Source organism: Rhinolophus hipposideros (genome assembly GCF_964194185.1).
Source record: "Rhinolophus hipposideros genome assembly, chromosome: 21".
Lineage (NCBI taxonomy): Eukaryota > Metazoa > Chordata > Mammalia > Chiroptera > Rhinolophidae > Rhinolophus > Rhinolophus hipposideros.
The window spans coordinates 44,293,437-44,309,449 of NC_138067.1; the positions used below are offsets into that span (position 1 = coordinate 44,293,437).

The window sequence follows — 16,013 nt, forward strand, 5'->3', positions numbered from 1 at the left end:
CCTACATAACCATCTGAACTCAGTTTCTGTGACGTTCCAGGCAGGTCACAAGGAAAGTCAGCAAGTTTTGTTCACACTTGGAGAAATCTTATCTTCTCCAGGAATGTTCAGAATTTAAGGAACAAAGCATGCAATGTGATTTTTGAAACGGCCTTGCTTTGGGAAGATTCATTTCTGATGTCACATTTCCTTTCTTACAAAACAGGTGAATTTCCCCGCCTCCTACAGCTAGTGACTCAGGCCAGAGAGAATATGGTAGAAGGAAAAGAGCCCTGAGAATCTTCCTCATGGCATTGTAACAATCCATTCGTTTGTTCATTCATTCATTCATTCATTCAAAAGGCATTTGTGGAGCAAATTGTCCTAGGCACAAAGGAGTCGGGACACAAAACAGGCAAGATCCTGGCCCTCTTGGAGCTGGTGTTCACATGAGGTGACAGGCGGGTGGGGGAACCTGGCCCTGACTGGTGTTCAGATTCATTCATGTGGCCAGTACCTCCGGGGCCTCCAGGGACCTACTCGCCTGTGAAAGTGGGTGATAAAAACTCGAGGATGTAGCATCTGGTAGGACAAAATAGGGGGAGTGAGAATGGGGAATCAGTAAGAGCACCCAGCGCTCTTTCAGTTCATTTTTATTTTACTTTGTGTCTGTAACGTGGAGAGGTTTATTTGGAACTAAAGTGTATCGTAAGGTTTATGATAGTTGAAACATTTTACAATTGGCCATATTTTTTTCTGCTCCCCATTTTCAGGTTTTTCTCATTTCTTAGAATATTTGTTGTATGTCTCTCTGATCTGGTAACAGATGGCTTACATTCAGTGTTCAGTAAGGAAAACGCAAGTTTTAGAATCTAAAAGTGGTTGGTCGATCACAATTTCCCTCAAACTACCTTTTTTAATTGAGGTGAAATTCACATAACGGAAGTTATCATTTTAAAGTGAACAGTTCAGTGGCATTGAGTACACTCACAATGCTGTACAGCTCCCACCTCATCCAGAACGCTTGCATCACTCGGAAAGGAGACCGCATATGTTTGAAGGAATTGCTCCCTATCTCTCCCCACACCTCTCACCCTGGTCCCCCAACCCCAGCCATGGCACTTTTGGCTTCAGTCTCAGAAAGGCCTGTGAAAACCGTGGTTTGATTTCTTTCAGAACAGGAAGCTGTCAGTTGGGTGGATCCAATTGGGGTGCATTCGTTGGGGTCTGCCTGAACTTCGTGACATTAAAATTCCTGTGTAAAACAGGTCTCAATGGTGAGGAAGAAGAGGATTGGGTGTGGGGGGTGTTATGGGGCAGTGGTATAGGCTGAGCGCCCTGGGAGGGGAAAGGAAGTGGTCACTGTGCTCAAGGCAGATTGGAAGCAGAGGGTAGAAGCCTGTAACTGGGAAGAACTCGCAGAGAACTTGGTCATGGTGGCAGTCGGCCAGGCTGCTGCTGCGCTCACTTAGCCAACAGGTCTTTTCAAGGCCCTGTGTGTCCTTGGGCACATCCTAGAGATGGCTCAGACCCCTTGGCCTCCCTCCCTGAGGGCTGCACCAGCTCGGGGGATGGAAGTTGAACTGTGGAGGGAACATTGACAGGGGCAGTATGGAGTCACATGGGATGTGATCAGGGAGGGCCCTAAAATCAGGTGGCAGGTGGGGCAGGCTTCCCGGAGGAGGAGGACACTAGTCTGGGTGTCAGGAGAGAAGCAGGGTTTCCACCTGGACCAGAAGAAGAGGGTCTGTGGTGGTGGGGCAGACAGCATAGGCAGAGTCCTGGATGTGTGACAGGTTCTGAAGACCAGGGCCACGGGACATTCTGGAGGGCTCACGCAGAGAGGGATGCAGCGGGAAGGAGGACATGGGCCCCAGACATTCGTCTGAGGGCTTGGCTCTGTCATGGCCTTGATGGACATCGTGGGATTTGCAGCCTTTCGTTTATTTCACACCATTTCCCAAGGCGCCTCTCGTGCCAGACTGGGGGGGTGGGGGTTGGTGAGGCTGGGGCAAGAGAGGACTCAGCCCTGTCCTGCCTTGTGGGGGATACAGGTGCAGGCAAGGGCACACGCCGCAGTTAAGGGGAACAAGGGTCCTCAGAGCGGGGCCCAGTCTGCACAGATGTCCCTGGTGGCAAAGGGTCAGCCTCACAACCACGTGACCTGAGGCATTATGGCAACAGCTGCACTGTAGCAGAGGCCTTCCACGTGCCACATGGAGATGGGCGCTGGTGACCTGTGTACAGACCAGGTGGAGAAACCGGAGTCTCTGTGTGTATAAGTGTTCTGAGGCTGCCGTAACAAGTAGTAAAAACTGGGTGGCCCAGACAGCAGGAATGTGGTGTCTCACAGTTCTGGATCCGGGAGTCCGAGATCGGGGTGACAGGCTCGGCCCCCTCTGGAACCTGTAGGGGAGGACCCTGCTCTGCCTCTTGCAGCTTCTGGTCAGTGTCACTCTGATCTCCACCTGGAATTCTCCCGGGTCTCCACATTGTCTTTTCCTCTGAGCGTGTCTGTCTCTGTGTCTCATTCCCCCTTTGGTAAGGACGCGGTTCATATCAGAGGAGGGCCAATCCAAAGAACCTCATTGCAGCCTGATCACCTCCATAAAGGCCTTGTTTCCAAATAAGGTCACGTTCTGAGGTCCTAGGGGATAAGACTTGAACATTTCTTTTCTGGGGGGACATCATTCAACCCAAAGCACTGTGGGGGAAGAGGAGGCCCTGTACTAGGCTGGGAAGGCTGGCTTTAATGATTGAAAGATGGCCCAGAGAGCGGAGGTACACAGGAATTGGGACACAGCATGGAATCCCAGGCCTTTTCCGTTTCATTCTCTGACGGCCTCTTACCAGAGGGACTCAGTTGTAGATGACATGTCTCTGGGCCTGGTGCTGAGCCAGTACGGGGGACAGAGCAGGGAACTCGGCAGTGTCCCATCATCTCAAAGGCACACAGTCCAGTGCAGGGTCTCCTGGTGTGGTGTGGAGGCTGGGAGGTGGCCGCCCTGGGTGCCACAGGGACCCCCGGGTACTGACAGCCTGGCTTCCTGCAGGTTCATGGGCGGGGGTGGCGAGAGCTGCAGCCTCATTGCAGAAGGCCTCAGCACCGCCCTGCAGCTGTTTGATGACTTCAAGAAGATGCGAGAGCAGATGTGAGTGTGCCTGCCACGTAGGGCTCGTGTCCTGTGTTGGTCTTCGTCCCCTTTGCCTGGTATGGGACTCCATACCCCGCCTCACACTGGGAAGTTGGGGCTCGTAGTCAGGCGGTGTCCCCTGGCTGGTGCCGCCTTAGTAGCATCATCAGGAAGGGAGTCTGCCTCCTTCCCCTGCCTCCTGGGCAACTTAGAGCAAGTCAAGAACTAAGTGTGTTCAGCTGTAAAATGGGGCCATTCTTCCTGACTTCGTGTGGGGCAGAGTATTTGCACCTCTGCTGGTGCTGGGTCTGGGTCCCTTTTCAGGGCCCTTGTTTGCCTCCTGCTCCACATCTTTCCTTGTCCCTGGCAGTGGCCAGACACACCGCGTCTGCCTCCTTATCTGTAACTCACCCCCGTACCTGCTGCCTGCTGTGGAGAGCACCACGTACTCTGGGTGCACAACAGAGAGTCTCGTGCAGAAGATTGGGGAGGTGAGGACTCCCAGGTCTGAGGGAGGAGGGCTGGGGCTGGATTCCCGGGTCACAGAATGGTCACAGAATCCGTGGCCAGTTCTGCTTACTCCTGTTGGAAGAGCTGTACCCCAAAACCCCCTGGGGCAGCTAATAAAGTTTGCATGGTCCCCTGTCTTAGAGCCTGATGAGAATTTGGTTTTAAGGCCCATGCCATCTGACCGCCCAGCACGTGTGTGTGGCAGCCTGGGGGGTTGGCCCCTATGTCCCTGTTCTGACTGCTTATCTCCTCTCCTACAGCGAGGGATCCACTTTTCCATCGTGTCTCCCCGGAAGCTGCCCGCCCTTCGGCTTCTGTTCGAGAAGGCGGCTCCCCCGGCCATGCTGGAGCCACTGCAGCCGCCAGCGGATGTGAGCCAGGATCCACGGCACATGGTGTTGGTGCGGGGGCTCGTGCTGCCGGGTGAGGCCCGGGTGCTGGTGTGGGGGCTGGGGGAGTCTCCCCAGCTGGCTCACTCTGACTTGGATTTCCTTCCTCTCTCAAATCCCTTCTCACGGGGCTCGGCCGATCTGTCCTTGGCTTTCAGTTGGGGGTGGCTCAGCCCCAGGCCCTCTCCAGTCAAAGCAGCCTGTCCCCCTGCCGCCAGCTCCACCCTCGGGTGCCCCACTCTCAGCAGCCCCTCAACAGCCTCTGCCACCCGTTCCCCAGCAGTACCAGGTATGGACATCACCAGGAAAGGAGCACACTTCTGGGGCCTTGCAGGAGCCCTGGCTCCTTGGGAGAGACCTAGTTGGATGTCGGGGGTTAAGAGGTGATGGGAGTCTCCCTTGGGACCTGAGGAGGATGGGACTCTTGGGGCTGAGGAATCACGTCCCTGTAGGGCAGTGGGAGTCATGAGCTCCCACGGTTTTGGGAGTTGGGGTGCCGATACCTTGTGCGGGCGTGGGTAGTGTGGCCCCATGTGACACCAGAATGCGGTGCATGGTCCTTACTGGCCCTTCCCCTCTGTCCCTAGGTCCCCGGGAACCTGAGCGCAGCTCAAGTGGCTGCCCAGAATGCAGTGGAGGCCGCCAAGAACCAGAAAGCTGGCCTGGGCCCGCGCTGTGAGTCCCGGGGCAAGATTGCAGGGTGGCCCTGGGCCAGTCAGGCCTTTCTGCACTCACCTGCCCCACTTCTTCGCTGGGTCTCTCCTACAGTCTCACCCATAAACCCTCTCCAGCAAGCGGCTCCAGGAGTGGGTCCCCCCTTCAGCCAGGCCCAGGCCCCTCCACTGCCTCCAGGGCCTCCTGGTGCTCCCAAGCCATCCTCCGCTTCCCAGCCCAGCCTGGTCTCCACAGTGGCCCCTGGCCAGGGCCTGGCCCCCACTGCACAGCCTGGGGCACCATCCATGGTAAGTGCCTGCTGCCCCACTCCTTCCCCCTGGCTGTCCTGGGCTAGCACAGTGCAGAGCACGAGCAATTTGCCTGCCTGAGGGGGGCCCAGAGGTGTGGGTCTTGTGTTCTGGGTCCTTAGGAGCCCATGGGCCTTGTGTTATAGACAACACAGACTAGTGGGTCTGGGGACGGAGTCATGGGGCTGTGGTTCCTGGTGGCGAAGACTCTTCTGAGGATCCCACAGGTTCTTGCTCGCCCAGGGCATCATGGGACTGTGTCCCGGAATCCCGCAGGATCAGAGCATTTATGTCCCAGGGACAGCTGTTCTGGGCGCAGGGGGGCAGAGGAAGGTGCCTTTGTCCCTATCTTGCTGGCCTGTATCCTCTCTCAGGATAGCCCCTCCCAGGAGATGGTCTGACCTGCCTCTCTGCCCTGCTTCCTCCCCTCTGATAGGCAGGCACGGTGGCCCCAGGCGGGGTAAATGGCCCTTCCCCGGCCCAGCTGGGGGCTTCGGCCCTTGGTGGGCAGCAGTCAGTCTCCAATAAACTACTGGCCTGGAGCGGGGTCCTCGAGTGGCAGGAGGTGAGTCAGCTTGAGGAGCCATTGGGTATGTGGATCTTATAGGCCGGGCTGGGGGAGGGGCCCCCAGGGTCATGAGACTTGTGGTGCTGAGGGTAGTCCACAGGAAGCATGGGATGTGTAGTCCAGAGTTCAAGCCGAAGGAGGTAGTAAGAGTTGTGTTACTGGTGAAGAACTGAGAGAAGTCTTAGATTCCGAGTCCAGGGGATTGTGGCATCAAGGGGACAGGGTTGTGCAATTTGGGGCAAGAGGACGTACCCCAACATTTGTGGAATTTGATATCTAGAGGATTGGAGGATTGATTGTCTAGAAGGGGGCCCCATGATTCCTGGGATTTAAACTGGGGGAGGTCCTAAGCTTTGGGGGCTCCCAGGGTAGAATAGGAGGGGTCGAGGGGACGGGCCCAGGCACTTCTCCCTGGGATACACCCATCTTTCCCGCTTAGAAGCCCAAACCCGCCTCCGTGGACGCCAACACCAAGCTGACGAGGTCACTGCCCTGCCAGGTCTACGTGAATCACGGCGAGAACCTGTAGGTGACTGTCGGGGGGCCGGGTGGGCTGGGGTTTGCCTCCTCTTGACACCTTCCTTGTTGTCCCCCAGGAAGACAGAGCAGTGGCCCCAGAAGCTGATCATGCAGCTTATCCCCCAACAGCTGCTGGTGAGTGGCCCGCGGGAGGACCCCCAAGCCCTGTCCATCAGCTTGCCGCTCTCTTTTTCCTTCGTTCCTTCCTGCCCCCTTCCACCTCTGCTTGTCCCTCCTCACTGCCCCACCTCTGTCTCCCCAGACCACTCTGGGCCCTTTGTTCCGGAACTCGAGGATGGTCCAGTTCCACTTCACCAACAAGGACCTGGAGTCCCTCAAAGGCCTCTACCGCATCATGGGCAATGGCTTCGTGAGTCCTGGGCTGCGTGGGCTGGGGTGCTCACTCCTCCTGCTGGGCCTGAGGCAGCCGTGCTCACGGTTGGGTAGGCTTTGTGAGCTTGGGCTCCTCAGCTTTCTTCCAGAGCCTTGGCTCGTATTATAATTATAATACGCCCAAGATGGAGGTTGATTCTGTGTTAAAATGGGACAAGATGTGACGAGCAATTGGGAAGAAGTTGTGGGCTCTGACAGAGGGTGTATTGGTTTCCTGGGGCTGAGAACAACAGAAATTTATTCTCTCACAGTTCTGGAAACTAGAAGTCTGCAATCAGGGTGTCGGTAGGGCCATGCTCTGCAAAGGCTCCAGGGGAGGGACACGTTATGGCCTTTTGCAGCTGGCAGCCTGGCGTTGTTGGCTTCAAGCAGCAAAACGCCCATCTCTGCCTCCATCCTCACATGGCCGGCCCTCCCTTTGTGTCTGTATCTTCACATCATGTTCTTCTCCCTGTGTGTCCGTCTGCTTTCTTACAAGGACACCAGTCATTGGATTAGGGCCCACGCTAATGACCTCATCTTAACTTGTTACATCTGCAAAGACTGTATTTCCAGGTTCGGGGTGGGGGTTGGAACATTGGTGTGTCTTTTTGGAGGATACAATTAAGCTCATAGCACTGAGGGAGGGCCTGCCTGGTACGTAGCAACAAAGCTGGTTATTGAGTACATCCTGTCAACCTCCAGGAGAGGGGACTTTTGGTGGCTTACCTCGTGGAATCTTCAGAAAAATTCTACAAAGATCCAGAGAGTCAGGAAGGCTTCTGGATGGATGCATGTAACATAAACCCAACCAGCCAAGGTTTTTAGAACAAATAGATTATTGGGGTAGGGACCTAAAACAATTAATTTCTCACAGTTCTGTGGGTCGGCTAGTCTCGCTGGGGGACTTTCGTGGGATTGCCATCAGATGGTGGCTGAGACGGTCATCTGAAAGCTGGAATGGGCTGGACATTCAAGACTGACTCACATGATGCAGGCAGTCAGCTGGGGGCGCAGCCGGGCCTGGCCATCAGAGCGCTTACACCTGGCCTCTCCACGTGGCTTGGGCTTCCACACAGCATGGCAGCTGGATTCTGAGAGGGATGTCCCCAAAGCAAGCATTGTACCAGCAGGCATGTATTTTTGACACATAATGGCACATCCAGAGGTGGGTGGCTATTGGGGTTAGTTTTGTAGCCCTACGTCAGGGCCAGAATCTGTGGTTGTCTTGGCTTCTCTCTTATGATCACATGATGGCTCTCGAAGCGCGAGGAATCTTGTATGAGGATGCAGGAGGCAGGAAGGAAGCGTGCCATCAGCCGTGTATTTCCCTCTCTTCAGGAAAGCAGACACTTTCCCACACCCCCAAGCAGGCTTCTCCTCCGTCTCCTGGGCCAGATCCAGTGCACGGGCCTGGTCGTGTTGCTCCGCCAGACGGAATCGGGGTTCTCTGCACAGGGCAGAGGGCGTGTGGGTCTTGGGTGGGCAACCAGCAGGATCTGCCTCAGATGGGAAACCGAGGCTCCGAGAAGTAAACTCACGTGGCCAAGGTCTCAGAGGTGGGACCTCAACCTTGTCAGCCCCTTCTCCCTCAGGAGCCCCTGTTCTGAATGCCCGTATATTATGGCCTCATTTCATGTTCACACGCGTCTCTTGGGCACTTCCTTTGCGTCCAGCCGCGGGCAGGATGGCTGGTGTGTATGGACACATCCCACAGTCACACAGACCTGTGATGTTGGCGCTGCTGCCTGCGCTTTTCACTGTTAGATACTGAGGCCAGGGGTCTGGCCACCCCCGAAGGGTCTCTGGGATCCCCTGGGTCAGTCGTGGTGTCTGCCACTGCCATTGGTCATGTGCTTTGGGTGCCAGCTCCGTGTCAAAGCCCCTCCCTCCCGGCCATGAGCACCCCCCTCCCGCCCAGTGGCCCTTAAGAGGGTAGCCCCACAAGTTAGGCAGAAGGTCCCGGTTGGAGGGTTGGGATCCAGCCCCATGTCGGGGGCACTTTCTCTTCGCTCTCCCAAAGTCAGCGAGAACCCCAGCCTCACCCTGGCTCTTGGGCACCCAGCTCTCCCTTAAGACCCTCAGTTTCTGCTTTTGGAGCAGCCTCAGCCTTTCACAGCAGAAACCTCGCCATCCCTTGCCTGAAGGGCTTCTAGAACCTTCTAGAACTGAGGTGTGGGGTGCCTCCTCCTCCAGGATGTGACTAGTTGTACTTGTCTCCCTGTCAGGCGGGCTGCGTGCACTTCCCCCACACGGCCCCCTGCGAGGTGCGCGTGCTCATGCTCCTGTACTCGTCCAAGAAGAAGATCTTCATGGGCCTCATCCCCTACGACCAGGGCGGCTTCGTCAACGGCATCCGGCAGGTCATAACCAACCACAAGCAGGTGCAGCAGCAGAAACTGGAGCAGCAGCGCGGGGTCAGTGACACGGCCCGTACCCAGCCCTGCCCGCCAGGGCCTCAGAGTTCACGGCCACATCCCCAGGGGCCCTCTTGGGGCTTCAGTGCCAGGCACTTGTCCCTCTCCCAAGACACGGCTGTCTACGTTCAGTGCCATCCCCGAATGTCCGAGACACTTCCCCCTTCTGGGGACGTGGGAATGTAAGGTTCACTTCCCAGATCCCTCACCCCCACGACAGAAACGTTCCCAGCTCCTTACAGGTTACCCTGTAGGGCTCACCCCGACATGGGGACTTCCCACCAAATCCCTGACCTGCTCCCTCTCTCCCCACACAGATGGGGGCACAGCAAGCACCCCCTGGGCTGGGCCCCATTCTGGAGGACCAGGCAAGGCCCTCGCAGAACCTGGTGAGGACAAGCCCGGCAGGGTCAGGGCCAGGGTGGGGGGCGGCCCAGAGGACACCGTTGTTCTGACTTAGCTGTGGAGACTGAGGGGTCTGGGGTCTCTGTCTCTCACCCCCATCTCTTCCCACTAGCTCCAGCTCCGCCCACCACAGCCCCAGCCTCAAGGCACTGTGGGGGCTTCCACAAGTGCAGGCCAGCCCCAGCCCCAGGGTGCTGCCCAGGCCCCCCCAGGCGCCCCCCAAGGTCCTCCTGGAGCAGCTCCCGGCCCACCCCCTCCTGGACCCATCCTTCGGCCCCAGAACCCCGGGGCCAACCCCCAGCTGCGGAGCCTTCTCCTCAACCCACCGCCGGTGAGATTTGGGATGGGGGGCAGCTAGGAGCATGAGTCCTGGGCCCTGATGGTTCTAGTCCTTTCATTTCGGAGGAGGGAGGTTGGGTTGATCAAAGGGTGTGACTAGAGTCCCGCCAAATGCCCCCGGCCAACTAGCTCCTCTGTGTGTCTTACATGGGCTTCTGCTAAGATTGCTTTGAAGAAAGACACCCGCACTCCCCCCCACCACCACCCCCATCACAAACCACTAGATGAGGTGTTCTCTGAGTAGCTTCTGTGCCAGAGGTGCATGGTGGGGCAGGGTCTCCCCACTGGGGGTCTTCTGAGCAGCTTTCTTTGTTCCCCAGCCCCAGACTGGGGTGCCCCCACCACAGGCTTCCCTCCACCACCTCCAACCACCAGGGGCCCCTGCACTGCTGCCTCCACCACACCAGGGTCTGGGGCAGCCCCAGCTGGGGCCCCCACTTCTGCACCCACCACCCACTCAGTCCTGGCCCGCACAGCTTCCCCCGAGGGCTCCACTGCCAGGTAAGGAGGTCTGGGGGAGGCCGGGGTCTGGGCTGAGATTCCCAGTAGCCCCTGGGCTGGAACGCCAAGAACAAGGGCTCTTGGGAAAGTAAAATCCTGGGATCCAGAAAGAGAGGGTCCCCCATGGTTCTGAGGGACAGGGAACCCCCTCCTATGTGTCTTCCTGGGGTTGCTGGGAATCGTAGTCTTAGGGCCAGAAAGGTATTTTGGGGTACGGGCTCCCAAAGGCTTATGGAAAACAGCACATTTGTGTCCAGATGGGGCCAGAAAGCGCCTCTGATGGGTACCCCCAGGGCTTCCTAGACAACTCAGTGCTTTGGACTCCCAGAGGAGGTGGGAGGAAGCAGCCCCAGGGCCCCCCAGGGCCCCAGGGACTACTGGGAGATGCAGTCCCTTCCCCACTGCCCCCCAGGTCAGATGCTGCTGAGCGGGGGTCCCCGGGGCCCGGTCCCCCAGCCGGGCCTGCAGCCCAGCGTCATGGAGGACGACATCCTCATGGACCTCATCTGAACCCCCAATACCCAATAAAGTTCCTTTTAACACATGCCCCGCCTCCCGTCACTGACATCCCCAGGACTGGGCAGGAGGAGACCTGGGGAGAGACGTCTCTGTCCTTGTTCTTGCCTCAGCAGACGTCCCTGAGGCCCCAGGCTGGTGATGCCGGGACCTTGGCAGTGAGTCAGTCTGGTGCAGCCCGGCTTGGGGAGACACGGAGGCAGGCAGGAAGCGCTTATAGGACCACGGGCTCTCATGGAGGTAGAGAGAGGGTACCAGGGGGTCCGGAAGAGGCCTCTGAGCCAGCCAGGCTCAGCAGAGTCTTGGAAAAGAAGCAGGAGTTGTTGAGGCCAGGAAGGAAGGAGGCAGATGGCACCCCGGTGTGGAGGAAGCAGAATGCACAAAGGCAGGGGAAAGCTTGGGGTGTCCTGGGGAGCAAGTTGATCAGTGCTTCTGGAATGTGAGCACGAGGGCGGGAGGGCCGGAGGTAGGCAGGTGCCAGGTTGGGAGGGGGCTTAGGTTCTAAACTGAGCATCTCAAGGTTTGTCCTGGGGATCTAAGAGCCACTGGAGACCACAAGCAGAGGGCAGGCCTTGGTTGGCCAGTAGTAGGAAAGGCAGGGAGGAGGCTGGGCGGTGGTTCTGGGGAGAGGTGATGCCAGAGGACGGGCTGGGGCAGAGTCGGGAGCAGAAGGACTGAGGCTGGGGGCTGCGGTGCCAGGTGAAGGGAGTTGGAGGTTGGGGGAGTGGTTTGAGGTCAGCCCCTGGGACCCGGCCTGGGTGCTGGTAGATAGTGGGGCCTCCCTGAGTTAGGGAACTGAGAGAAGGAGCCAGTAGTGAATGCTAATGATCCAAGGTATGTCCAAGTGACAGTTGCCATGTTGGGAGCTTAGACTGCGTCCTTACGAGACAGTGTGTTTGGCGGTGGAAGCCACAGGAATGGACGAGTTCACATGGAAAGAGGGCAGGCCCTGGGTCCTAGTCAGAGACCGTCCTTCCAGGGCTCTGGATGGGGTGGACAGTGGGGCTGTCCCTGAGATAGAAAACCTGGCAAGAAACAGGTTTGGGACATGTGCGGCAAGGAACCTGAAGGATGTCCTCAGAGATGTCACAGGGGCAGCTGGATACAGACACGGGTGTGGGGCGCGTGGGTGGTCTCCCTCCCAGGCGGCAGTTAGTTGTCTGTTGCCAGACTGGAGACTAGTGTTGCTCAGTGTGGTCCACACCTGGACCACCAGCATCCGTGTTGTTTGGGGCACTGGTTAACATTGGATTCCCGGGCCCCATACCAGGAGAGAGGTTGCAATCTGGTGGCCCATGGGCCACTCTACAGATGAGTTTTGTTTGGCCTTCCCTGTGTTAGCATACGTGGTATTTTTTCCTAATGAGTTAGTTGTAAAAATTGGGATAATTCTTTCTCTCTCATGTGTACACACACACACACACACATACACACACACACACACACACACTCACACACACAGCAGTCTTGGCTTCTCTTGACAAGTTATAAGATCTGGCATCCCTGGGCCCGCCCTTCTGCCTAGCAACAACGGGCTGGAGCTGCCCCTTGCAATGGGGCGTGTGCTCTCTAGTTCGCCACAGTCCCCACCACTCCCTCTTGCTCCCCCACCTTTGTCACTGGGCTTGCCCTGTGGTTGTTTGTGTGGTAGCATGCAGAGGAAGTGAAATCTTTCTTGTACCCATGTCTCTATCAAAAGTGGCACAACCAAAGAGAGAACGAGAGGGCCCCGTGTTTCGGAAAAAATGGGAGCGAGACTATTTCTTTGTGGAAGTGAAGAGCATGCCTACGTGTTTAATATGCAAAAAAATCATGTCTGTGTTGAAAGAATACAACCTGAAACGTCATTATGAATCAAAGCACAGTAAGAGCTTCGACCAGTATACAGAACAGACACGAGATGCGATACTCAATGAACTGAAAAAGGGCCTCAAATGTCAGTAGGGTTTGCTTTGGGAAGCAAACAATAGAAATGACATGGCTGCCATATGCAGTTCCAGAATGACGTGGAAAGAATTACTCGGGCATTAAAACCTCCTACAGGTGGCAAGTTTATAAAGGAGCAGAATAACGTGTCCTGGACAGAAACACACATCTGTTTAGGCCATTAAAGTCTAACAGGCATTTATTTGCTTTGCACGGTGTGTTAAAGAGAAATCAGAAGATTTACAAGTCCAGTTGCTTGAAAGAGTCAAATCAATTGTGGCCTTTTCTATTCCTGCGCATGAACTACTACTACTACCCCGTTAGCTTTATTTATTGGTGAAGTTGAGCATTTTGATGTGACCGAAGAAGTCTGTGACATGGTGCCAAGACAGGCCCAACACTGGGAAATGACTTATTTGTGTGTGTGTATTGACAAGTGAAAAGTTTCACATAGACTGGTCAGAATTCCTAAGCACAGCTACAGAAAGTTGTAATCTAATGATCTGTGTCACAGGGGAACTTGTCAGGATACCAAATCCAAGGTGGCAACATTTGGCAAGAACACAGAAGTCAGGTCCTTCTGTCAATCCCCTGGAATTGAATTGTGCTGAGAGTAAATGGAATACAAAGTGAACGTCCTTGTCGCGCTTCTGTACTTTAACCAAGGGCAGGATGAGGGCGAACTTGACCAGTGTATTTCACAGAAGCTCTGTGACCTGGTCGTCACACGATGGTGTGGAAGAAATCAGAACTGTTGAAATCAATGTAGTTGGTTCATTTCAAATAAGACAAAAGCCACACCTTGGTTCCCCTGAGAAGGTCAGTCTTCGGGTCAAGATTACAACCCTCCTGAACACTCTTATTTCTCCGCAAGGACATTTACAAACAGCTACTTGAATGTATAACGGTATTTGCCCAGTCCTGGCAAAGACGGGGAAGCCATTGGCAAGGAATATTCTGATTTGCTTTCCTTTGCTGCAGCTGGTTTCCCGAAATGAGATACATGGCCCGGACCATATTTACCCAAATTGTGGGGTTAAAGACCAAATTCCCCCAAAGGCTCTGCATCCAGACTTTATGAAAATAAAGTAACACTGTGCAGTTTGCTTTTGTTGGTTAATATTGGTCGTGTGAATGCAGACCACAAAGAGTAGTTACTGAACGACAGTGCAATAGGGTGCTGGCTCCCCGCTGTGACTGCTGGAAGGTCTCAGCCCTACAGCTCTCCAGTAGTTGTCCCGAATCTCTGAGTTTGCAGGTACCCACGCTTGTGAACAGCAGTTTTCCGTTATGAAACTGAATCAAATGAAACACCGTTCGCAGGAGTCAAGGTTGAATTCTCAAGTGCCCATCCCACCGCGCCAGCCCAGGCCTGACGCTGATGTCTTGGTGTGGAACGGTCGACGTCAGCCTTCCGGCTTCAAATCAAAGGAGCAAAAGAATTACGAAAGAGAAAATTTTAATAATTAAATCTATTTTTCAATTTGTATTTTTTCAACTTTGAATTTGAAATATAAACTCCAGTATCAAACATGTTTGTATTATGTTCCCATGCATTCACCGTAGTTCAGTAAAGATACAATTTGATTATATTTCTGGCCGTTGACTTTTCTTATACCTGGCTAGTTCACTCATTTATGTGGCCCGCCTGGCTCCTGTAGGCATTTGAGTTTCCGATCCCTGCCCTAAAACTGTTGAATTGAGTCTGGGGGAGGGAGGAAGGGAGGGAGGGAGGGAGGCCGGGGACGTTGAACAAGCTCCCTAGGTGATTCTGACGCAAAAGAAAGGAGTAGGACAGGCTGCTGGTAGTTGACGAAGGGAAAGTGGGTGAGGTTTCCCAGGCAGTGTGTGTAGCAGGGGTTTCTGAAAACTCAGATGGCTTCAGGGACCAGGCAGGTGATGGAAATGTGTGAAGCGGACGGGTGTAAGACAGTAGGGAATGATGGGGACTGTGGCGAACTTGGAGAGTGCTTGCCCCGCCTCATGGCATTCAAATTAAAGACAAAAAACACTGTGAGGACCAAACAAAATCCGCTGGTGGGTCTAATGAGGCCACCAGGCCGCCATTTTGCGACCTCTGGAAGAAGGAGAAGACAAGAGGACAAGGACAGAGCCCTGAGAAAGACCCACGTGTAAGGGTTGGGCAGGAGGACCAGGCAAGTGTGTTCTGGAAGCTTGAGTGTTTTTGAGGAGAGAGTGATCGATCGCCTGTCCAAAGCTGCTGAAAGGGGAAGAAGACGAGTGGAGAGCAGCCAGTGCTGTTTCCACCGGGGTGGAAATGGCCCTGCAGGTAAAGACAGCTTTGGGTCTGGGACAAATTGGTCGAAAAGAAATGTTCCCAGTTGCTGCTTTGGCCATCCCTGGACAGTGAGGCCCTCTTTACCTCCACACCCAGTGAAAGGAACCAAAGGGACTGATCTATTCACGGGAAGCACAAGCAAGCCCAGGGTTATTGGAATGTCCAAAGAGTGAGGAAAGATCTAGATACATAGAACTCACTTCCACATTTCACAGTCCAGGTAAAGACAACAGGCATTCAGTGCTTAACGTGCCTCTTAGAACCAGCCAACACCAACAGAGCAAATCTTGGAAAGTTTTTCTCTGGGTGCCAGCTACTGCTAAAGCTGCTTAAGTATACCGTGTTTCTCCGAGAATGAGACCTAGCCGGACGGACAATCAGCTCTACTGCGTCCTTTGGAGCAAAAATCAATATAAGACCCGGTCTTATTTTACTATAATGAGATTGGGTATAATATACAATATAATACCGGGTCTTATATTAATTTTTTCCTCCAAAAGACACATTAGAGCTGATTGTCCTGCTAGGTCTTATTTTTGGGGAACACAGTAGAACAAATAGTGAAAACCTTAGAAGAGCAGGGTTTAAAATCCAGCTCCAGCACTGACTCACTCTGTGGCTTTGGGCAGGTCTCTCAGCCTCAGTTTCCCCATATGTCAAATAATGACTTCCCTGTAGGATTGAGCAGCTGGCAGGCTCAGTATAGTTCTCCACCGGAGAGCTGCCGTTAGCCACTGTTAACCGTCGCTGGTGAAAAGGCACTCTTAGGTGGCAAATGTGGTAGGCAAAACTGCTAAAAAGGCATGCCAGCTTGTCAAAATCCCCATAGCATCCATGAAGGTAGGAATTCGGTGAGTGAGTGGTTGGAAACATTTCAGTTTTTGACCAATTTGCTTTTGGACCATGCATCTAGAGCTGGAAGCAAGACTGGAAAATTCTTAAGAGTTCTTCCAAAGGAGCAGATCAGGCAAAAGTGGCAGAACATAAATTGAAGAAGGGAAAAACAAAACAAAAACATTAAGGCAAAAATGCTTAAAGCTGTGAACCTGTCCCAAGTGAGAGAACATGCCCACCTACTGCCTCTATAAAGAAAAATTGTGAGAAAAAATGACACCTTTAAAAAGGGTGTATTTGTCTCAAGGTATACAAAAGTCACTAATAAAGGTTTTCCCACCAT

General features: G+C 54.4%; 1 protein-coding gene across 5 annotated transcripts in view; it reads left to right on the forward strand.

Moving 5' to 3' along the window:
- Window positions 1–14,129, forward strand: part of MED25 (mediator complex subunit 25) — a 16,523-nt gene extending 2,394 nt beyond the window's left edge. For 2 of the 5 annotated variants that reach the window (XM_081032474.1, XM_081032476.1), the window contains 15 exons: window positions 3,033–3,131; window positions 3,484–3,604; window positions 3,884–4,046; window positions 4,171–4,301; window positions 4,600–4,687; window positions 4,781–4,974; window positions 5,411–5,539; window positions 5,982–6,067; window positions 6,139–6,196; window positions 6,324–6,431; window positions 8,662–8,850; window positions 9,168–9,239; window positions 9,368–9,586; window positions 9,915–10,095; window positions 10,508–10,639. In XM_081032474.1, coding sequence (XP_080888600.1) covers window positions 3,033–3,131; window positions 3,484–3,604; window positions 3,884–4,046; window positions 4,171–4,301; window positions 4,600–4,687; window positions 4,781–4,974; window positions 5,411–5,539; window positions 5,982–6,067; window positions 6,139–6,196; window positions 6,324–6,431; window positions 8,662–8,850; window positions 9,168–9,239; window positions 9,368–9,586; window positions 9,915–10,095; window positions 10,508–10,605 — 1,936 coding nt within the window. In that variant the 3' untranslated portion in view covers window positions 10,606–10,639. Of the gene's footprint in view, window positions 1–3,032; window positions 3,132–3,483; window positions 3,605–3,883; window positions 4,047–4,170; window positions 4,302–4,599; window positions 4,688–4,780; window positions 4,975–5,410; window positions 5,540–5,981; window positions 6,068–6,138; window positions 6,197–6,323; window positions 6,432–8,661; window positions 8,851–9,167; window positions 9,240–9,367; window positions 9,587–9,914; window positions 10,096–10,507; window positions 10,640–12,310 lie in introns of those variants that run through there. The other 3 variants (XM_081032472.1, XM_081032473.1, XM_081032475.1) reach the window with 3 other exon arrangements.
- Window positions 14,130–16,013: the final 1,884 nt, after the last annotated feature.